Source organism: Pristiophorus japonicus, chromosome 14 (genome assembly GCF_044704955.1).
Source record: "Pristiophorus japonicus isolate sPriJap1 chromosome 14, sPriJap1.hap1, whole genome shotgun sequence".
Lineage (NCBI taxonomy): Eukaryota > Metazoa > Chordata > Chondrichthyes > Pristiophoridae > Pristiophorus > Pristiophorus japonicus.
In genome coordinates this window covers 157013739-157036952 of record NC_091990.1, presented here as the reverse complement: position 1 = coordinate 157036952, position 23214 = coordinate 157013739, and the positions used below count along the sequence as shown (strand labels likewise).

Here is a 23214-nt window from a genome sequence, read left to right as displayed (position 1 = left end):
GCAAAGTTTTGGTCACCTGTCCTAATATTTCCTTATGTGGCTTGGTGTCCGCTTTTGTCAGAGAACAGTCCTGTGAAGTGTCTTGGGACATGTTTGCTATGTATAAAGACACTATATAAATGTGAGTTGATGTTGTTTAATAAATAGCTTGTTTTGCAGAAACACTGGTTCAGTTTTTCATATAAATTCTTAAGTCATGGGTCCTAACTTTGTGGGCTTTCTATGATATTTGTTAAATTGTTCAAAATACACTTTTGAGAGTTCATTCACTCCTAAGGTCTCTGCTCATGAATGAAATCTAACCTTACACTATTGAGTTATAAGCCTGGATTTTCCACTCAACTGAGTTTAATGGCAGTGGTTACTCATTTACCACTAGTATTAAAATAATGGCAGGAAAATCCAAGCTTTTATCTGCATTCCTGAGGAATAGACAAGAGAGCCATTTTTGTAATTGGTGGATAGGCCATCCAGCAAATATTGGTTCGGCATGGACAGAGCACAAAACCTCTGGATATGTCTGCTGATGCCAGAGTTAGGATCAAAGAAGCTACAATTTTTAATAAAAAGGGCACTATTTGGGCCAACACATCTGCACCAGTTCTAGAACTTCAACTGGAACTATCTACTCCATTCTCATTTCCCAGTCCTTTCTCTTCAGATGCTTATCCAACTTTGTGATGTTACAACCTCAATCGCCACTTGTGGTAAAACTTTCCATGTTCTTCTAACCACTTGTGTCAAACATTTCTTCGAGCTTCTGCTTTAGTTCTTTTGTTTGCTCTCGTCGTTACTGACTTGCGAGTGAACTGGTAACGAGTAGAGGACTGAAATAATTTGGTGGTAATTGTAACCTGACCCAACAGGAAGCCGACCCCATCAGACTGTGCAACCGTTTAATACCCCGCCCGATTTTACTTTCCATTTCCTTTCCAGTCTCCTGCCAGCCGGATGAGGTTACAATCACCCCTGATGTATCTGTTTGAATGAATCTGATGTGGGAGCACTGTGTGTTTCCACAAAATGGTATTTCTGTTTGCAGTGAACCAAAAGGCAAGTGGGTTTAGCTATTGGATTTACAGGTCATGGCACAGAATAGATTGGTTTACAACTGAAGCAAACAGTTAACTGACTCGTTGATGATCATCTCCTGAGAGGGAATACTTCTGTGCCCTAATTGACCCTGGGCTATTCTATACCACATTAGGAATTGGTTTTCAAACTGACCAGAAATTCATATATCTAGTCCAAAGAAACTGAATTAAAGTTGCTTTCATTAATTTTATCATTGTGATCTTATACCTAATGGAAAGATGTTTACTTTTCTGGTACTTTCCTGCCATTGTTGTTTAATAATTCAGAAATCAAAGGTCTGTGGTGTAACCACTCAGTACATTCCTCTCCACAATTGCATGTGCTCTGTTACCACTGCAGTTAATTTGCGTGCTGCTTTCATCCCTGCCACGCTCACTCACCTATTTACCCTGTTTATTGCTGTGCAGCCCTAAAGGATGGCTTGCTTGGTCTGTAATCTAACATAAGAATCTCTCCTTGATGCACTCATCAGGTACTAAGCACTACAACAGAGACTGCTTCTCTCATCTCTGGTCCGTCAAAGGTGGTAAGCAGCCTTTGCTACACACGTCAATCTGCATGTGGATGTTTGCATGTTGTGCATGCTCTAGCTTGGGTTTGTAAAAGTGGTACATGTTTTTACCTTGGACCAGTGCTTGCATGTATTTTGAAACCTCGCTGTTGCAAGGAACTCATCAAATTTATTTGTTCCTGGGATGTGTGCGTCACTGGCAAGGCTAATATTTATTGCCCATCCTTAATTGCCCTTGAGAAGGTGGTGGTGAGCTGCCGCCTTGAATCATTGTAATCCTTGTGGTGAAGGTACTCCCACAGTGCTATTGGGGAGGGAGTTTCAGGCATTTGACCCAGCGACGATGAAGGAAAGGCAATATATTTCCAAGTCAGGATGGTAACTTGGAGGGGAACTTGCAGGTGATGGTATTCCCATGCATCTGCTGTCCTTGTCCTTCGAGGTGGTAGAGGTCGTGGGTTTGGGAGTTGCTGCCGAAGAAACTGGTGAGTTTCTGCAGAGCATCTTGTAGGTGGTACACATTGGATGGTGTCAAGCTTCTTGAGTGTTTTTGGAGCTGCACTCATGCAGGCAAGTGGAGAGTATTCCATCATACGCCACACTTCTGCCTTGTAGATGGTGGAAAGGCTTTGGGGAGTCAAGAGGTGAGACACTCGCCGCAGAATACCCAGCCTCTGACCTCCTGTTGCCACAGTATTTATGTGGCTGGTCCAGTTCAGTTTCTGGTCAACGGTGACCCCCAGGATGTTGATGGTGGGGGATTTGGCGATGGTAATGCCGTTGAATATCAAAGGGAGGTGGTTAGATCTTCGCTTGTTGGAGATGGTCATTGCCTGGCACTTAAGTGGCAAGTAACATTTGTGCCACACATCAGCCCAAGTCTGAATGCCTTGAGCTCAAGCAGGCCCAGGGTAAGTATTTGCTAACATATCTGTGATCATGGAAGCTTCAGCCTCCTTCTGAGGTCCCCACCATCACAGATGCCAGTCATCAGCCAATTCGATTCAATCCACATGATATCAAGAAACGGCAGAACGCACTGGATACAACAAAGGTTATGGGCCCCGACAACATCCAACTGTTGTGCTGAAGAACTGTGCTCCGGAACTAGCTACATCTCTAGCCAAGCTGTTCCACTACAGATACAACACTGGCATCTCCCCGATTATGTGAAAATTGCCCAAATATATCATGTCCACAAAAAGCAGACCAAAACAATCCGGCCAATTACTGCCCCATCAGTCTACTCTCAATCATCAGCAAAGTTTTGGAAAATATTGTTGACCGTGCTATCAAATGGCACTTACCAATAATTTGCTCACTGATGCTCAGTTTGGGTTCCGCCAGGATCACTCGGCTCCAAACCTCATTAAAGCTTTGGTCCAAACATGGACAAAATAGAATTGCAGATGTGAGGTGATAGTGACTGCCCTTGACATCAAGGCAGCAATTGACCGAGCATGGCATCAAAGAGCCCTCGTAAAACTGATGTCAATGGGAATCCGGGGGAAAACTCCATTGGCTGGAATCATACCTAGCACAAAAGATGATGATTGTGGTCATTGGAGGTCAGTCATCTTAGCTCCAGAACATCACTGCAGGCGTTCCTCAAGTCAACGTCCTAAGTCCAACGTCCTAAGCCCTCCGCTCCTTCATAAAGGACTGTGGCTACTGGAGTAGTTCAGAGGCTAGGTATGCTGTAGTGTGTGTCTCACCTCTTGACTCCCCAAAGCCTCTCGACCACCTACAAGGCACAGGTCAGGAATGTGATGGAATACCCTCCACTTGTCTACAAAAATAATAACAACAACTTGTATTTATATAGCGCCTTTAATGAAACGTCCCAAGGTGCTTCACAGGAGTATTATGAGATTAAAAATTTGACATCGAGTCGCTTAAGGGGAAATTAGGGCAGGTGACCAAAAGCTTGGTTAAAGAGAGAGGTTTTAAGGAGCATCTTGAAGGAGGAAAAAGAGGTGGTGAGGTTTAGGCAGGGAGTTCCAGAATTTAAGGCCTAGGCAATAGAAAGCACAGCCACCAATGATGAGTGATTATAATCAGTGATACTTAAGAAGGCAGAATTAGAGTGGTGCAGACATCTCCGTGAGTGTGGGACTGAAGGAGATTAGAGAGATGGGGAGGGGCGAGGCCATGGAGGGATTTGAAAACAAGGATGAAAATTTTGAAATCAAGGCATTGCTTATCCAGGAGCTAATATAGGTCAGGGGTGATAGGTGAGCGGGATTTGGTTCGAGTTAGGCCACGGGCAGCCAAGATTTGAAGATTTGGATCACCTCTAGTTTGTGTTGGGTAGCATGTGGAAGGCCAGCCAGGAGTACGTTGCAATAGTCAAGTCTAGAGGTAACACAGACATGGATGAGGACTTCAGCAGCGGAGAAGCTGAGGCAAGGGCGGAGACGGGCGATGTTAGAGAGGTGGAAATAGGCGGTCTTAGTTATGCTGCGGGTATGTGATCGAAAGTTCCTTTCGGGATCAAATATGACACCAAGGTTGCGAACAGCCTGGTTCAGTTTCAGACAGAAGTTGGGGAGAGGGTTGGAGTCAGTGGCTAGGAAACTGAGTTTGTGGCAGGGACTGAAAATAATGGTTTTCGTCTTCCCAATATTCAATTGGAGAACATTTCTGCCAGAACTGGATGTTGGACAAGCAGTCTAACAATTTAGAGACCGTGGAGGGGTCGAGAGAAATGATAGTAAGGTAGAGATGGAGGCCATCAGCGTACATGTGGAAATTGATGCTGTGTTTTCGGATGTCGTCAAGGGGCAACATGTAGATTAGAACTGGAGGTGGGGGGGGCTAAGGATAGCTCCTTGGGAGACACAAGAGGTAATGACGCGGGAGTGTGGAGAAGCCGTTGCAGGTGATTCTCTGGCTGCGATTCGATAGATAAAAATAAAACCAGTCCCACCCAGCTGGATGACGATGGAGAGGCGTTGGGGAAGGATAGAGTGGTCGACTGTATCAAAGGCTTCAGACAAGTCAAGAAGGATGAGGAGGGATAGTTTGCCTTTGTCACTGTCACAAAGGATGTCATTTGTGACTTTGAGAGGCGTTTTGGTACGGTGGGCGGTACGGAAACTGGATTGGAGGTCTCAGGAGAGGGAGCACGATGAATTGAGATGGAGGTTGAAATCACTGAGGGTGAAAAGTCATTCAGTGCAGAGGCAGAGGGAAGAAAGTAGTGAAGAAATATCGGTAATAACATTTTTATGGTACTTGGTTGGGCAGTAGAGAAGAAGAATTTTAAATGAGAGGTGAGAGAGGTGTAATAAGTTGAGATACTCAAAGGAGGAAAATGCCGGAAGAGTTGGGGGACAGACCAAGGTGTGATTTGCTGATGAGAGCCACACTGCCACCATGGGCGGGGCTAGTGATGGAAGGTATAGCCAGGCAGGGAGGCTTCAATTAAGGGTTAGGTGTCATCGCCCCTCAAACAAGTTTCTGTCAGGGCCATGATGTCGATGCCATCCTCCATGATAAGCTCATACATGGCAAGGGCCTTGTTTGCAAGTGAACAAACATTCTGGAGGGAGATGTGGAGAGGGTCACTGATGGCTGCCCCACAGTCAGCGTCCACAGGGTCAGTGCTGGAATCGGGGGGTGGTGGGGTGGGGGGCGATGGGGAGAGGAATGGAAAGATTAGCGCCCAGTAGGCGTGCTGAGTGGGAAAATTGGCGAGAGAGTAGGATGGGACAGTTGGAGTTGCTGCTTCTAAGGAGGCAGCGACGAGTGCCTCAATGGGCCCATCGTAGGTTGCCAAGAGAGGCACAAAGGACAGCTGGGAGGGCATCAAGTCTGGGACGCCGGCAGGCAAGTAGGAAGGTTAAAGAGTAATGAAGAATTGTGATAGGGATTTTGGAGGGCAGAGTATCTGAGAGAGGAGAGATGAAAGGAGGCATGACGATAGGAGAGAACGGTCAGGGAGTGATAAAGAGAAAAGGAAAGGGGGGGGGAAAGTGGAAAAGTATTGAATGGCTCGTGTCCGGATGGCTGCAGCTGCACCAGCATTCCAGAAGCACAACACTATCCAGGCCAAAATAGCCACTTCATCGGCAGCCCATCCACCAGCTTAAACATCCACTTTCTCATCACCTGACGCACCGTGGCTGCATTGTGTACCATCTACAGGATACACTGCAGCAAATCGCCAAAGCTTCCTCTGCAGCACTTCCCCAACCTGCACCAACTGAACAAGGACAGCAGGCACATGGGAACACCATCATCTCCAAGTTCCCCTCCAAGTCACATACCATGCCGACTTGGAAATATATCGCTGTTCCTTCATGGTCGCTGGGTCAAAATACCGGGACTCCCTTCTTAACATTACTGTGGGAGTATCTTCACCACATGGACTGCAGCATTTCAAGAAGGCCCACTACCACCTTCTCGAGGGCAACCGGGGATGGCTAATATATGCTGGCTATGCCAGCGATGGCCATATCCAGAGAATGAATTTTTTTAAGAGCAGGGGGTGAACATAAAACTGTTGTTTCTATTTAAATAGTTTAAGCCTTTTTAGTTTTGTTCTGTATTCTGTTGTGTTCGAGGTGTTCTGTGATCTGTTGTGTTCGAATTGTTCTGTGGTTGTGATTTTGTTGAACAAATTGGAGTTCTTGGCTGCTAGTAGTGGTAGAGAAACAAATTATGGTTGTCAATAATTGCCTGAGCGTTTTAGAGGTCACAGCCTCAGGAGATGTCAAGTGGTGTACTCTGGCCACAATAATGTGGCCAATGAGCCTGCACCAGGTTAGATGTAAACACTTTGATGCACACACATTGTTTAAATGACTGGCAACATGTGTATGTGAGAAACCAGTGGTGCTGAAGCAGCATGGGTACAGGAATGGGATGTAGTGCCAACTGATGACTTAGTAAATGGGCACTTGTGTCTGAGAAGATTTGTAGTGCTTACTGAGATGAATCCTTTGTTACCCCCAAAAGGTGAGTGAATATGACTTTAATGATTTATATTTTAATTGTTTAATAATAGGGCAGAGGAGATCTTCTCATTGATAACAAAATAAGAAACCAGTGGGTCCCCAAGTCCAAGCTACTTAAAAATGTCCCATTAATGGTACACGTTGAGCTTCTCTGGTCCAGCACCCTCGGGACCTGACTGGTGCTGAAACAGAGAATTTTCCCAACCACGGGAGGTCGGTGCTGGTGATCGTTGAGTGAGGGAGGAGAGGCGGGGAATGTTGGTGATTGGTCATTTCTCTGTCTGACTGCGCTGTCAAGTCCCACAATGAAGAAGCAGAGAGATGCTGAGCATCATGGGAGCGCTTAACAGTGAGCTCCAAGCCCAGGTCCAGGAAAGCGGCAGTTCCGCAAACTAATGCTAAGCCACGGATGTTTCCGGATCAGGGAGTCCGGTACCTGAGAGTTTCAACCTGTATTAATGAGATGCTTTGAAAGGATGTTTTCACTTTAACTGGTACCCTAATAGAGTATAGCAGAACACCATTCAATCTGTCCCATTTTTTGGAACTTAACCGAGATTTGTTGAGACAAAAAGAAGCATCAGTGGACAATAATAGATTGACAACTGGGTATATCTTGACTTTGTGCGATAGTGTAAAATGTGTGATAGCGAATCGGCAACCCATGGACTTCAGTGGAAATAAAAATCGGCTGCCAACTCGCTGTCACCCGTTTTCCACTGTTGCACAAAGTCCAGGTCTACCCCAATGTGCATCCTGTTAGTTTTGAGACTGTGCTGAAATCCTAGCTTTAAATATCACTGATTTGTTATAAGAGGCTTGACAGGGTTAATGCTGAGAAAATGTTTCTCCTGGCTGGGGAGTTTAGAATCAGGGGGTCACAGTCTCAGAATAAGGAGTCGGCCATTCAGGGCTGAGATGAGGGGAAATTTCTTCACTCCGAGGGTTTGAATCTCTGGAATTCTCCACCCCAGAGGCCTGTGGATGCTCAGTTGTTGTATATTCAAGACAAAGGTCGATGAATTTTTGGGAACAAAGGGAATTAAGGAAGATGGGGATAGTGTGAGAAGGTGGAGTTGAGGTAGATCATCAGTCATGATCTTGTTTGAGTGGTGGAGCAGGCTCGAGGGGCCAAACGTCCTACTCCTGCTCTATTTCTCATGTTCTTATGTGAATTGCAGACATGACAACAGAGAAAATGTTGAATCAGGGGCTCAAGTTTCGGCTCGAGTTGCTCCTATTTTTTTTGGAGCAACTAGTTTAGAATGGAGTATCTTAGAAATTGCAATTCTCGGCATTTAGTTTGCTCCAATTCTAGTTAGTTAGAATAGTTTTGTTTTAGAACAGTTTTTTTCAGAAGGGGGCGTTACCAGCCACTTACGCCTGTTTTGCAAGTTTAGGCAGCGAAAACTTACTCCAAACTAACTTAGAATGGAGTAAGTTTAGATTTTTTGTACGCTCAGGAATTAGGCGCAGGGAGCGGGGGGGTGGCGGGGAGGGAGAGGAAAGGGAAGTTAGGAGATTTTACAAGCATTAAACACTACTTTTACCAATAAAGAGCCATCATCAATAATAAATGATAAATAAATCAATCAAAGAAAATTAAATGAAAAAAATTTAAAAATCAATCAATAAGTAAACAAATTTAAAGTTTCTACTTACCTACTGCAGCACCGGGAGCCCTCCAACAGCCTGCTGAAGAGCTGCTCGGGCCGGGCCGCCGACGAGGACTTCGGACAGGGCCTGTCCCCATGGGATACCGGTCCGCTGCCGAGGACTTCGGGCGGGGCCCGCCCCCAGCGAGATACCGGGCGGGCGGGCCCCGGCGCCGACGAGGAGTTCAGGCGGGGCCTGCCCCCAGGAGATGCCGGGCGGGTCCGCCGCAGAAGAGGTAAGGGCGGTCAGGCCACTCGGCCCGTGATAGGGGCGACGTCCCTTCGGCCAGGGATAGGGTCGTCGCCCGGAGACAGGACGTGCTGCGAGGGCCAGGAGCTACTGCGCATGCGCGCAGCCTCCACTGCACAAGCATGCAGCTGCCGGCACTGTTTTTGGCGCAGTGCTGTCGCTCTGCCCTCAGCAGCTCCTGCTGCAGGAAACGGCCCGACATATATCAGAGAATCACAAGGTAAGTAGTCGGCCCAATTCCTATTCCCCAAATTAGGCGGCCTCTCCGATGTGCGCCGTTCTAGCGGGGGTCCGAAACTTAAGCCCAAAAATACTGTGCAATTATTATTTTGATTCTGCATATCAAGAAGTTAGTCATTAAGCAGTTTGAGATGTTTCTATATGAAAAATGCCAAATAAATCTAATTATTTTGACTCTCTCCCCTTTTAGGATGAAAAGAATAAGAGAATCCTGGAAATCTGAAATAAAAACAGAAAATGCTAGAAACACACCGGGTTAGCCAGCTTAACATTTTGGGTGGAAACTTTTGTCAACATTTTATAATCGGGAAAATCCCCTTTTTAGAGCTGCCCAAAACAAGGTGGAAACTGGAGCCGAGAGCAACTGTGCCGTTCTTGTACCATCGGCTGTACTGAGAAATACGTCCTTGTTTTGGCAGCAATTAACACACACCTTTTTCATCAGTCATACGAACTGCTGCTGGATTCGCCAGCTCTGCTGTCTGTTGCCTGGTGTAGAATGGTGTTGAGTGGGTGTATAAATATTACCGTGATACACTGGTGTAGTGAAACCAGCTCTCGCAATGTAAAAGGCGCTAATAGAGCAAGGAGGGAGAGCAGGTTATGGCGAGTACAGATATCCAAACCACTCTCCCAAGAGGCAGCTCTCTTGGCTTTTACCCAACATTGATCGTTGCCCAGTTTCCACAAGCAGTCTCCTTTGAAACCAGCGACCTTGTATGTACAGAGTTAGTATGCACAGAGTTAACAATCTGATTTAGCCTCAAATTATATTGACGAACACGAGGGGATACTTGTCAGACTGTCCTGTGTCTTCTGTGAAAAGTACAAAACAATCTATCGTAAGCTCAATGTGTACAGGCTAAATCTACCTTGTCCGTTTTCTTTACATGTTGAATGATATATGGAATCAGTGAGACCCGCATTGAAACAGGATAATATTTACAAAAAAAATAAAATCCTTTTCAGAACGTGTTCTTGCAGGGTTTAATCAGCAGAAAGTTTGTATCTAAGCAGACCTCCAACATGTGATGTTGTATAAAGATGACGGAAATTTAATTTCACCCATAAAGTTCAAAATTAAAAGCTGAAAACGACTTTTATATTGCTCTGCTGCCCAGTTAATACCTTTTGGCTCCTGACGCGTGGCTCTCATGAAGGCAGGAGTCACCTCCAAAAATTGTTGTTCTCGTTTGGAAAATCCATTTCTTAAAAAAAAAAGTCTGTCTTGTTGACCAGCTTTAGCGGGTGTGCTGGCAGCACGCGACCTGTATGCTCGGAGCTGGTAACACTAACGTGGTTGATATAGCAGTATAAAAGCTAAGCAACAGAACTGGGATTCATGCCATGGGGTGTCTTTCATGTTCCAACTGTTTCCTTTATGCAAACAAACTGCCTGAGAATTTAACAAATCTCGCACCTTGTGATGTGCGATGTTTAACGTCTGGACATTGCTGCTTCATCCAGACAGCACTGCTAATGGCTAACTATTTGGAGATATTTGGATTCCCTGTCTCATTGACTGGCAATCTACAGATTTTAATAATTCAAAGTAAGTATTCCAGTCACTAAGTAATTTTTGACTTCTAGTTGGTTTCTGAATAAGGCATTGAACCAACAATAAAAACTATTTACGGCAGATATTTCTTATTAAACATGATTGCAAACAGCTATTTTCACGCATGCGTCAGCACGGTCACTGAACAATGGGATCCTCCGAAAGGTTGCTGAAACCATTTAAGAACATAAGAACATAAGAATTAGGAACAGGAGTAGGCCATCTAGCCCCTCGAGCCAATGCTGATCTGGCCGTATACTCAGCTCCACTTACCCACCCGCTCCCCGTAACCCTTAATTCCCTTATTGGTTAAAAATCTATCCAGCTGTGATTTGAATACATTCAATGAGCTAGCCTCAACTGCTTCCTTGGGCAGAGAATTCCACAGATTCACAACCCTCTGGGAGAAGAAATTCCTTCTCAACTCTGTTTTAAATTGGCTCCCCATATTTTGAGGCTGTGCCCCCTAGTTCTAGTCTCCCCTACCAGTGGAAACAACCTCTCTGCCTCTATCTTGTCTATCCCTTTCATGATTTTAAATGTTTCTATAAGATCACCCCTCATCCTTCTGAACTCCAGCGAGTAAAGACCCAGTCTACTCAATCTATCACATAAGGTAACCCCCTCATCTCCGGAATCAGCCGAGTGAATCGTCTCTGTACCCCCTCCAAAGCTAGTATATCCTTCCTTCAGTAAGGTGACCAAAACTGCACGCAGTACTCCAGGTGCGGCCTTACCAATACCCTATACAGTTGCAGCAGGACCTCCCTGCTTTTGTACTCCATCCCTCTCGCAATGAAGGCCAACATTCCATTCGCCTTTCTGATTACCTGCTGCACCTGCAAACTAACTTTTTGGGATTCATGCACAAGGACCCCCAGGTCCCTCTGCACCTCAGCATGTTGTAATTTCTCCCCATTCAAATAATATTCCCTTTTACTGTTTTTTTTCCCCAAGGTGGATGACCTCACACTTTCCGACATTGTATTCCATCTGCCAAACCTTAGCCCATTCGCTTAACCTATCTAAATCTCTTTGCAGCCTTTCTGTGTCCTCTACACAACCCGCTTTCCCACTAATCTTCGTGTCATTTTGAAATTGAATTTACCCTAGTTTATCTGACATTGCAAAAAATAAAGTACAGAATTCTCCTTCTTTGTTACAGCTGCAAATGGGTTTAATAGACTGGTATTTGATTTTAAAAACAAATATATGCTGGAAATACATATATGAGCAACTGAGAAACATAGAAACATAGAAACATAGAAAATAGGTGCAGGAGCAGGCCATTCAGCCCTTCCAGCCTGCACCGCCATTCAATGAGTTCATGGCTGAACATGAAACTTCAGTACCTTCTTCCTGCTTTCTCGCCATACCCCTTGATCCCCCGAGTAGTAAGGACTTCATCAAACTCCCTTTTGAATATATTTAGTGAATTGGCCTCAACCACTTTCTGTAGTAGAGAATTCCACAGGTTCACCACTCTCTGGGTGAAGAAGTTTCTCCTCATCTCGGTCCTAAATGGCTTACCCCTTATCCTCAGACTGTGACCCCTGGTTCTGGACTTCCCCAACATTGGGAACATTCTTCCTGCATCTAACCTGTCTAAACCCGTCAGAATTTTAAACGTTTCTATGAGGTCCCCTCTCATTCTTCTGAACTCCAGTGAATACAAGCCCAGTTGATCCAGTCTTTCTTGATAGGTCAGTCCCACCATCCCGGGAATCACTCTGGTGAATCTTCGCTGCACTCGCTCAATAGCAAGAATGTTCTTCCTCAAATTAGGAGACCAAAACTGTACGCAATACTCCAGGTGTGGCCTCACCAAGGCCCTGTACAACTGTAGCAACACCTCCCTGCCCCTGTACTCAAATCCCCTCGCTATGAAGGCCAACATGCCATTTGTTTTCTTAACCGCCTGCTGTACCTGCATGCCAACCTTCAATGACTGATGTACCATGACACCCAGGTCTCGTTGCACCTTCCCTTTTCCTAATCTGTCACCATTCAGATAATAGTCTGTCTCTCTGTTTTTACCACCAAAGTGGATAACCTCACATTTATCCACATTATACTTCATCTGCCATGCATTTTCCCACTCACCTAACCTATCCAAGTCACTCTGCAGCCTCATAGCATCCTCCTCACAGCTCACACTGCCACCCAACTTAGTGTCATCCGCAAATTTGGAGATACTACATTTAATCCCCTCGTTTAAATCATTAATGTACAATGTAAACAGCTGGGGTCCCAGCACAGAACCTTGCGGTACCCCACTAGTCACTGCCTGCCATTCTGAAAAGTACCCATTTACTCCTACTCTTTGCTTCCTGTCTGACAACCAGTTCTCAACCCACGTCAGCACACTACCCCCCAATTCCATGTGCTTTAACTTTGCACATTAATCTCTTGTGTGGGACCTTGTCGAAAGCCATCTGAAAGTCCAAATATACCACATCAACTGGTTCTCCTTTGTCTACTTTACTGGAAACATCCTCAAAAAATTCCAGAAGATTTGTCAAGCATGATTTCCCTTTCACAAATCCATGCTGACTTGGACCTATCATGTCACCATTTTCCAAATGCGCTGCTATGACATCCTTAATAATTGATTCCATCATTTTACCCACGACTGAGGTCAGGCTGACCGGTCTATAATTCCCTGTTTTCTCTCCCTCCTTTTTTAAAAAGTGGGGTTACATTGGCTACCCTCCACTCTATAGGAACTGATCCAGAGTCAATGGAATGTTGGAAAATGACTGTCAATGCATCCGCTATTTCCAAGGCCACCTCCTTAAGTACTCTGGGATGCAGTCCATCAGGCCCTGGGGATTTATCGGCCTTCAATCCCATCAATTTCCCCAACACAATTTCCCGACTAATAAAGATTTCCCTCAGTTCCTCCTCCTTACTAGATCCTCTGACCCCTTTTATATCCGGAAGGTTGTTTGTGTCCTCCTTAGTGAATACCGAACCAAAGTACTTGTTCAATTGGTCTGCCATTTCTTTGTTCCCCATTATGACTTCCCCTGATTCTGACTGCAGGGGACCTACGTTTGTCTTTACTAACCTTTTTCTCTTTACATACCTATAGAAACTTTTGCAATCCGCCTTAATGTTCCCTGCAAGCTTCTTCTCGTACTCCATTTTCCCTGCCCTAATCAAACCCTTTGTCCTCCTCTGCTGAGTTCTAAATTTCTCCCAGTCCCCGGGTTCGCTGCTATTTCTGGCCAATTTGTATGCCACTTCCTTGGCTTTAATACTATCCCTGATTTCCCTTGATAGCCACGGTTGAGCCACCTTCCCTTTTTTATTTTTACGCCAGACAGGAATGTACAATTGTTGTAATTCATCCATGCGGTCTCTCAATGTCTGCCATTGCCCATCCACAGTCAACCCCTTAAGTATCATTCGCCAATCTATCCTAGCCAATTCACGCCTCATACCTTCAAAGTTACCCTTCTTTAAGTTCTGGACCATGGTCTCGGAATTAACTGTTTCATTCTCCATCCTAATGCAGAATTCCACCATATTATGGTCACTCTTCCCCAAGGGGCCTCGCACAATGAGATTGTTAATTAATCCTCTCTCATTACACAACACCCAGTCTAAGATGGCCTCCCCCCTAGTTGGTTCCTCGACATATTGGTCTAGAAAACCATCCCTTATGCACTCCAGGAAATCCTCCTCCACCGTATTGCTTCCAATTTGGCTAGCCCAATCTATGTGCATATTAAAGTCACCCTTTATAACTGCTACACCTTTATTGCATGCACCCCTAATTTCCTGTTTGATGCCCTCCCCAACATCACTACTACTGTTTGGAGGTCTGTACACAACTCCCACTAACGTTTTTTGCCCTTTGGTGTTCTGCAGCTCTACTCATATAGATTCCACATCATCCAAACTAATGTCTTTCCTAACTATTGCATTAATCTCCTCTTTAACCAGCAATGCTACCCCACCTCCTTTTCCTTTTATTCTATCCTTCCTGAATGTTGAATACCCCTGGATGTTGAGTTCCCAGCCCTGATCATCCTGGAGCCATGTCTCCGTAATCCCAATCACATCATATTTATTAACGTCTATTTGCAAAGTTAATTCATCCATCTTATTGCGGAACCTCTAGAAGATAGAGGTTAACAACTGAGTAAACAAAATTCTTATCCTTGTTTTCAAATCCCTCCATGGCCTTACCCCTCCCTATCTCTGTAATCTCCTTCAGCCCCATAACCCTCCCCCCCCCCCCCCCCCGAGATATCTGCACTCCTCAAATTCTGCCTCCTTGAATATCCCTGACTATAATCGCTCAACCATCGCTGGCCGTGCCTTGAGCCCTCAGCTGTGGAACTCCCTCCCTAAACCTCTCTACCTCGCTTTCCTCCTTAAGACGCTCCTTAAAACCTACCCTTTTGGCCATCTGCCCTAATTTTTTCTTTGGCTCGGTGCCAATTTTTTTGTCTCGTAATACTCCGAAGCACCTTGGGGCATTTTACTACATTAAAGGTGCTAAATACAAGTTGCTGAGTGGAGATCCTTCATGCTCCACAGTCATTAGTGTAATGGAGGAAGGGATTAGGGAATGGGCTCGGTCTAGAATTGGAACAAGGCATGCCGTATATCTAGATAAAGTCAACATAGGAAGAGGAATAGGTCATCCCCTCGAGCATGTTCACTAGTCAGTTAGATCATGGCTGATATGTATCTCAATTCTATTTACCCACTTTTGCTCTATATCACTTCATCCACTTTCCTAACCATAATCTATCAATCTCAGTCTTGAAAGTTTCAATTGACCCCGCACCTTTTGGGGGCAGAGTGTTCCAGATTTCTGCTATCGGAAAAAAGTGCCTCCTGATTTCACTCTTAAATAGCCAAGCTCTAATTTTAAGAATATGCCCCTTTGTTCTGGATTCTACCACTGGAGGAAATAGTTTCTGTATCTACCCCTATCAAATCCCTTTATCATTTTAAACGCCTCAGTTAGATCACCCCTCAACATTATAAACTCAAGGGAACACAAGCCAATGTTATGCAACCTGTCATAATTTAACCATTTAATCATCAATATATTTCTGGTGAATTTGCACTGTAACCCCTCAATGGCCAATTTAACTTTTCTGAGGTTCGGTGCCCAAAACTCAGCATTGTACTCCAGATGGGGTCTGACCAAGGTTCTGTACTTCCTCACGTTTTAGTATTTCAACCTCTTTGAGATAAAGGCCAATGTTCCATTATCCTTTTTGATTACTTTTTGTACCTGTGCATTCGCTTTGTGATTTGTGTACATGGACATCTAAATCCCTTTGCTCCTCCACAGCTCCTACTCTTTCACCAATAAGACAATACAATCTCTCAATTCCCCACATTGAACTCGATCTTCCATAGTTTTGTCCACTCATTTAGTCTGTCTATACCCCTTTGTAACCTCTTGCTCCCATATATATGACATCCTTACTTGGTGTCCACTACTAACTTGGGTACACAACTCTCTCATCCTTTATCCAAGTCATTAATATATATGGTGAAAATCTGAGACCCCAGTAAATTGGGGGACATCACTTGTCACATCCTGTCAATCGGAGAATGTTCGCTTTATCCCTACTCTCTGTCTTCTTCCTTCCAACCAATTACCAATGGAGCCCAAGTGATCTGAAGAAAGTGTGTGGAGTTGAAGGTGAGAATTGGTTCAACCAAAATTGAAGACTGTGACTAGATGGAGATTGGTTGAGACATTTCTCAAGAAAGAAGCAGAGAGTCTGGATGCCACTGTAGTGGATGATGGAAATATAGAGAGATTGACCATCAAAGAGCAAACGTGTGAGGCCACAGAACCTGAAATCGTCAGTGGCAGAGAAAATCCGAGGGGGCATAGATGTAGGTGGGTAGAGACTGAACAAAAGAGACAGAATGGAGTCAAGCTAAAAGGAGACAAATTCAGTGGGACATTCAGTTTGGACAAAGATCTCCACCCGATACATTAACCTGTTTTATTTGTCTTTTCAGATACTGACAGACCTTATATTTCAAGTGTTTTCTGTTTTTAATTCAGATTTCCAATGTTCAGTTTTTCTTATTTCTAATGATTTTTGAGATGCATGATAGTTGTAAAAGACTTTCATATTAGACAAAAGGCCATCTTGGTTAGGGATATGAAACTGTTTAGACAAAATAAAAAGTAAAGGGATAAAGCTAAGATCTGAAGCTGTTGACATCAATTTTCAGACCAGAGGGATGCAGCGTGCCAGGAAGAAAAAAATGAAATGCTGTTTTTTGAATTTGTTTAAATCTTTATTGGAGCAATGCCAGAGTCCAAAGGTGGAAAAGTCCAATTGGGAATGGGATGTAACATGGAATTGGTGTGCCAGTGAGGTCGGAATGATGCTTGTGGGCTGAGTGGAGATGTTCAGCAAAGTGCTCATCCAAGCTGAGTTTGGGGGTCTCCAGTGTAAAAGAAACTTCACCCTGACCATTGAATATGGCACACTAGACTGGGGGAATAAATCAGTCCTGACCAGAGTATCCGGAAGCTCCAATAACAACTAGGGAGTAACTTAATGAACAGGTTTTGTAGTTGTATGGTAAAGTGTCGAAGGAAGTGCAGATGATTTTGTGCAGGGTGATAAGAGAATGAACTAGGATGATAGGAGGCCACCAGGTAGTTGATATGGGAAGGAAAATGCAGTTGGTGTCAGTATCATATTCTAGATACTGCAAGATATCTGGTTCATGCAGTGGTGAATGGAATAGAAAATAAGGAGAAGGAAAACCCAGCTGTGGGGGCAAGACAAAGGGTGAGAGGGGCTACTTGTATGGCTTTTCAAAATGAATCTTGGGGTCCATTTTAATATTATAATTTCTTCCAAAAACGTTAATCATGGTAAATGTCAATGCCTATGATTCCAACCCCTCAATGAGCTCTCATTTTCAACCAACTTATTAGGCCAGTCACCTCCACAGGAAGCGAGGGCATATTGTCAAGGCCATCGGCCTGGATGCACTCCGACTTCTGGCTATCGAGAGCCACTGGGAGAGATTAGGGAGCAGGTTTATCTGCAGGTTTATGTGACCCGTTAGCTGGTGGGGTGGGGGGGGGGGGGGGGGGGGCGGAATTTGGAGGTGGCATGAGGAACATGGGAAAAATCAGCAAATTTCTGAAAGAAGTAAAAGAATCTGTCTGTCTAAATCTTGATTACCAACAGGTCTTGCCTTGAGAGTAAGAATTATAGGCCCCAAGTTTCCACACGCTACAAAACGGGCGCCGCTCCGAGCTGGGCGCCCGTTTTTCGCGCTGAAAACGGCGCCGGAAAAAAAACGCGTGATTCGGGAGCGCCCTGCAGCTCCATGTCTGGTTTGGCGTGGCGCCCAGGGGGGCGGAGCCTACCACTCGCACCGATTTTGTAAGTGGGAGGGGGCGGGTACCATTTAAATTAGTTTTTTTCCTGCCGGCAACCCTGCGCGTGCGCGTTGGAGCGTTTGCGCACGCGCAGTGTGAAGGAAACATTGGCACTCGGCCATTTTTGTAGTTCTTTGTAGCTGTTTAATTTTTGAAAATTTTTTAATAAAAGCACATTGCCATCAGCACATCAGCACTGAGGCTTCTTGCAGCAGTGAGAAGGCTGCAGGAAGCCTCAGAAAGTTGTGGCAGCCGTTTCCCTCCCACCTCCCCCCCCGCCGTCGGGAATGGCTGCTGAACTTGTGAGGATTCCTGCAGCCTTTTCACTGTCTCCTCCCCCCCCCCGCCCACCGTCTGGAACGGCTTCCTCCCCCCCCCCCCCTCCCTCCCCGCTGTGTTCGGTCGGTCGGGCCCGCACTCCCTCCCTCCCTCCCCCTGCCCGCCGTCGGGAACGGCTGCCTCCTCCCCCTCCCCCCCCTGCCGTCGGAAACGAACGGCTTCCTCCTCCTCCCCCCCCCCCCGCGGGAACGGCTGCCTCAACTTGCATTCTCCCTGGCTGAAGCACTTTCACACAGGTAGGAAGATGGTTTATTTAATCTTTTCTTTGCTTATAAATTTTTATTCAGGTTGGATTTATTTGTATAATATTTGTAGAAGTATAAATAAGGATTTATTGTAGAATTTAATGAGTTCCCTTCCCTCCCCCCCACCCCCCCCCCCACCTCGTTCTGGACGCCTAATTTGTAACCTGCGCCTGATTTTTTAATGTGTAGAACAGGTTTTTTCAGTTCTACAAAAATCTTCACTTGCTCCATTCTAAGTTAGTTTGGAGTACGTTTTTACTGTGGAAACTTTCAAATCAGGCGTCAGTGGCCGGACACGCCCCCTTTTGAAGAAAAAATTCTGTTCCAAAGTGAAACTGTTCTAACTGACTAGAACTGCAGAAAAAAAATGTGGAGAATTGCGATTTCTAAGATAGTCCGTTCTCCACCAGTTGCTCCTAAAAATCAGGTGCAAATCATGTGGAAACTTGGGGCCACAATTTCTGACACTATTAATAGCACATCTGGCTTCAGGTACTTGTTTCTGTGAGCAGTCTTGTGTTTATTTAATAAATCACCATTAGTACGTAAAATGCCAATACTTAAAACTATTTCTTTATGATTGAAAGACAAATCTGAGCAACTGGGGTAATTATCTAGTGCCATTGTCGCAATTTTTCGTCTTGCTGCTACTTCGTGTATAGCGTCTGTGGAATTAAATTTATACAACAGTCAAGTAAGTGTTTCACATTGTACAACTTTATGTACATCAAAACATTTAATTCTGGTTTCTTGTTCTTGTACAGTAGAATAATTGTATGACATGCAGTATTGCTGTTTACTGCTACAGTATGTTTTCATATAGTATTTTGTTATATTATTTCCTATTTCTTTAGCTGACTGGGAGATATGTACTTCTGTCACTCATGGTCCTCAAGTAGTCAGCAAGAGGTGGACTCACACTGAATGTGCTCTTCTTGAAAGTCTTGTTCCTGTTCTCCCCCCCCCCTCTTTCCCTTCAAATAGTTTGTCATGGGATAGTCGGGCATAACACTGGCGAGACCTGTTTGACCAAGGCAGGTGAGCTTTGAATGCCAGTCAAGAGTCCAGCGCCCAGCCAGCATCATATACAGTGCTGCCCTTATCTGGATACATTATGGATAATGGAATAGTACTGGGACTGCTAATGAATTCATACACATGTCTGATGCCTTTTACTGTCAGTATTGCACTATTTTTACTTTTTGGTGGTTACTCCGCAGATGCAGAGAAAACATGCGCTCTTCGTGAAAAACCGTTTCCGGGTACTGTATGATAAAGCACTCGTAGTGTTGAAACAATAACAGTGGCTTGGAGTCTGCAGTTGCCCGCATACACCAGCAGCAGTGTATCCTCTAATCCTCAAAAGATTAGTTTCATTTTTAACAATGGAAATACTTCTTGTTCCAAATTGACCAATTGAGTGAATGATTTCCTAACTGGAGATGCTCTGACTGGGTTTGTCAGTTGCACTATAATACTTCATTCATTTCAAATGGTGAGGTCAGGATATTGCAGAACACCATTAATTCTGTCGCATTTCCTGGAGGCTAACTTGATTTTTGTATGGACAGAAAAGCTTCTTGAACAGGCTTGATGACCTGATTGTATTGCTGTGTTTCACTGCAGGGAAAATTGAAACTTTGAGAATGCAATTAAGAATTACAAAATGATTAAATTTATGTAGAACTATTCAGGTACTTTTGACAGACCTGTGTTATGATTTAATGTGGTCCCAAATTAGTGGTGTGTGGGTAAACCCATGTTTTCTATTCATCCATTTATCCATTTATGTGTCTTTTGAAATTCCTTCATTGGGCACTGATTAGAGGTTATTTTGCTGTAAAATGATATGGAGCTTGCATTGGCTGGGAGTTTCACTTACAGTTATCGTGCCATTTAACCCGAGGAGCAGAATGCTATTGCAAAGTTTTGTCAGCCTATTGTAATAATCTGCACACCAAATAATACCTTGAAACTGGTGCAAATTGCTTTAGCCCAGAACAATTGTATCCGCATGTTTGACGAATGATCATTTTACCAGACAACCTAACGGGAACGATTACAAAACTGCCTGATACCTTTTCAATATTGTGCTGGGCGATGGGGTGCTTTATAAGAGTGTGTGCATTCAATGCAAACCTTTCTCGGCAGCTTTTATTGTTTTTTTTTTTAAAAATGCACATGATTTTTCACTGGACAGTGGGCCAGAAAACCAGCCATGCTTATATGCAACCATCACTGGAGGTGGGCAAGAGTGCATTACGAGTGTGTGTTATATGTGCTGAATTGCGTGTGGCAAAAACTGTAATGTGCGACTGAGCATGCTCGGGGAGAGGGGTACTCAGTATGCAAACACATTTCTCATTCAGAAATTGAATGTGAAGTAGAATTGATGGAATTACCAGGCAGCATTACGGAAATAGATTGTTGCAGAGGAACTATTTTGAATCAAAGTTGGTGTAATGTATTTGCTTCATGGATTCTTTGCCTCAGCATTCCTAGCAACACACTGCTTTTGAGAACTAGTTGGCTTATTAACAAAGGTTTAACAATCATACTACACATTACCAGTTCATCTACTAGGCTCACAACTGCATGCCTCATCGTGGATGACCTAGACCCAACTGACTGGAGTTTTATTGAACCTTGTGGACATCATGTGACTGGCTAAGGCACTCACAATGCAACAGCTCTACAAACCTGTGAATGCAAAGGCTGATTGTCCCTCCGATTGAATGCTCACAGCGGGCTCTATTCAGGAAATTGTTAGCCAGCAGACCTTGATTTTCCATCCGTTTACATTAATGGATGGAAAGTGAGGGCACACAATTTCCCGATGAGCATCCTGTGCAAATGTCCCTTCTCGCCAGAAGTGTTCGATGAAGAAATTAGCCTCTGTTATTGTGAATGTGTTTCTTCGAGTTTAGAGGAGTCAGATAAACTGGCTTCTGATTGTTTGCCATTTCTGTCAATGGAAAATACCTTCATTAACTATTTTTATAATTTAAAAAAATATATAATTTAAGAACGTTAAATGTAGGTCCATGGTCAATGATGTAGCACATCAGCAGGGATGAAAAGAGAGCAGAAGAAAAAATTAGATAAACCGGTATGTAGGGATTAGGTAACCCCATACTTGAATATTAAAAGCTTGAAGCTTTGTAGACGGAAGGAAAATCTAATGGAAATGAGGAGCACTGACGTTTGAAGTCCTGGAATGATTAATTTAGAGGCAATTGAAATGCAAAGAATTGTTATAGCACAGAAGGAGGCCATTCGGCCCATTGAACCCATGTCTGCTCTCTGCAAGAACACTTCAGCTAGACCCACTTCCCGCCTTTTCCTGTAGCCCTGCAATTTTTTTTTTCTTCAGGTACTTATCCAATTCCCTTTCGAAAGCCACAATTGAATCTGCCTCCACCATCCTTTCAGAAGGTGCATTCCAGATCATAACCACTTGCTGTGTAAAAAGGTTTTCCCTCATGTCACCTTTGGTTCTTCTGCCAATCACCTTAAACCTGTGTCCTCTGGTTCTCGACCCTCCTGCCAATGGGAACAGTTTCTCTCTATCTAGACCCCTCATGATTTTGAACACCTCTATCAAATCTCCTCTCAATCTTCTCTGCTATAAGGAGTGCAACCTCAGCTTTTCTAGTCTATCCACATATCTAACTGAAATCCCTCATCACTGGAACCATTCTTGTAAATTTTTTCTGCACCCTCTCTAAAGGCCTTCTCATCCTTCCTAAAGTGTGGTGCCCAGAATTAGTCACAATACTCCAGTTGAGGTTGAACCAGTGTTTTACAAAAGGTTCATCTTAACTTCCTTGCTTTGTACTCTATGATTCTATTTATAAAGCCCAGGATTCCGGCTGGTTTTTTAACCACTTTCTCAACCTGCCCTGCCACCTTCAACAATTTGTGCACATATACCCCATTTAGGATTGTACACTTTAGATTGTACACTCCTCATTCTGCCTACCAAAATTTATGACTTCACACTTTTCTGCATTAAACTTCATCTGCCACCTGCCCGCCCATTCCACCAGCCTGTCTCGATTTCAGCACATTGAGGACATAGGGAGGAGGAAGTGGGATGATCTATTTGGATCTTGGAAAGAACAAAAGACGAAGCTTCAGTGGAGCACAGACCATAATGGTATTGATAACCTGGAAAGAGATGAGAGTGGTTTCAATGGAGGGTGAGACATTGGAGGTTAAAGGTGAGGGAGGGATAATGTTTTCTTGTTTTTGCCCAAGAATGTCAGACAGGGGAGCCTCCACAGACACGGGGATCAATATTCAAAACCTGATGACGATGTAGTGTCAATGCAAAGCAATAGTTTCGCTTCACACCAACTCTGAAATTGTGTAAATATAGTCTGCATCGAGAGGTAGGGCACTTGACTCTGGAGTGGAAGCAAACTCCTTGGAGAAGGGCCTAACTTCCTGCAGTACATAAATTTGGATTTGTTTACTAACTCGCCTAACATAGGGTCCAACTTTGGCCATGACTTGCATCAATTTTTTTTTTTGGAGCAAGTTGTTTTTTCTGGCGTAAGTTTAAAAAAAAATGCCATTTTCCCCAAAAAATTTGTTACAGAGTAAGTCAGTTAGATATGATTTTTTTTTAGTTCAGTTTTTTTTCAAAAGGGGGCGTCACCAGACACTTACGCCAGTTTTGGACATTTATGCCACTTTGGCCAGCAAAAACTTACTCCAAATCGAATTACGGCAGCGTATATGACCAGCTCTGAAAAACATTGCGGGCAGTGAAGAAAAAGCAGCGCGCATTCGGCAGACATTAGGGCAAGGATAGGGGAGAGAAGGGAACTGGAGAGGACCTCAACAACCAAGCATCAAACATTGCAAGGAAAAGCTCAAACAATTAAAATACTAATAAAAATGAAGGAAATCCTGCCGCGATGTCACTGGGGGAGGGGGGGGGCCATTACACAGAGCGA

General features: G+C 44.2%; 1 protein-coding gene across 8 annotated transcripts in view; it reads left to right on the top strand.

The window, feature by feature from the left end:
• The window catches only part of ano5a (anoctamin 5a), a 263256-nt gene that overhangs the window by 72692 nt on the left and 167350 nt on the right, over positions 1 to 23214 (top strand). For 4 of the 8 annotated variants that reach the window (XM_070899709.1, XM_070899712.1, XM_070899708.1 and 1 more), the window contains one exon: positions 19471 to 19512. The exons of 3 other annotated variants lie outside the window; for them this stretch is intronic. In XM_070899709.1, coding sequence (XP_070755810.1) covers positions 19471 to 19512 — 42 coding nt within the window. Of the gene's footprint in view, positions 1 to 1567; positions 1622 to 19470; positions 19513 to 23214 lie in introns of all 8 variants that reach the window. One more of the 8 variants, XM_070899715.1, reaches the window with a different exon arrangement.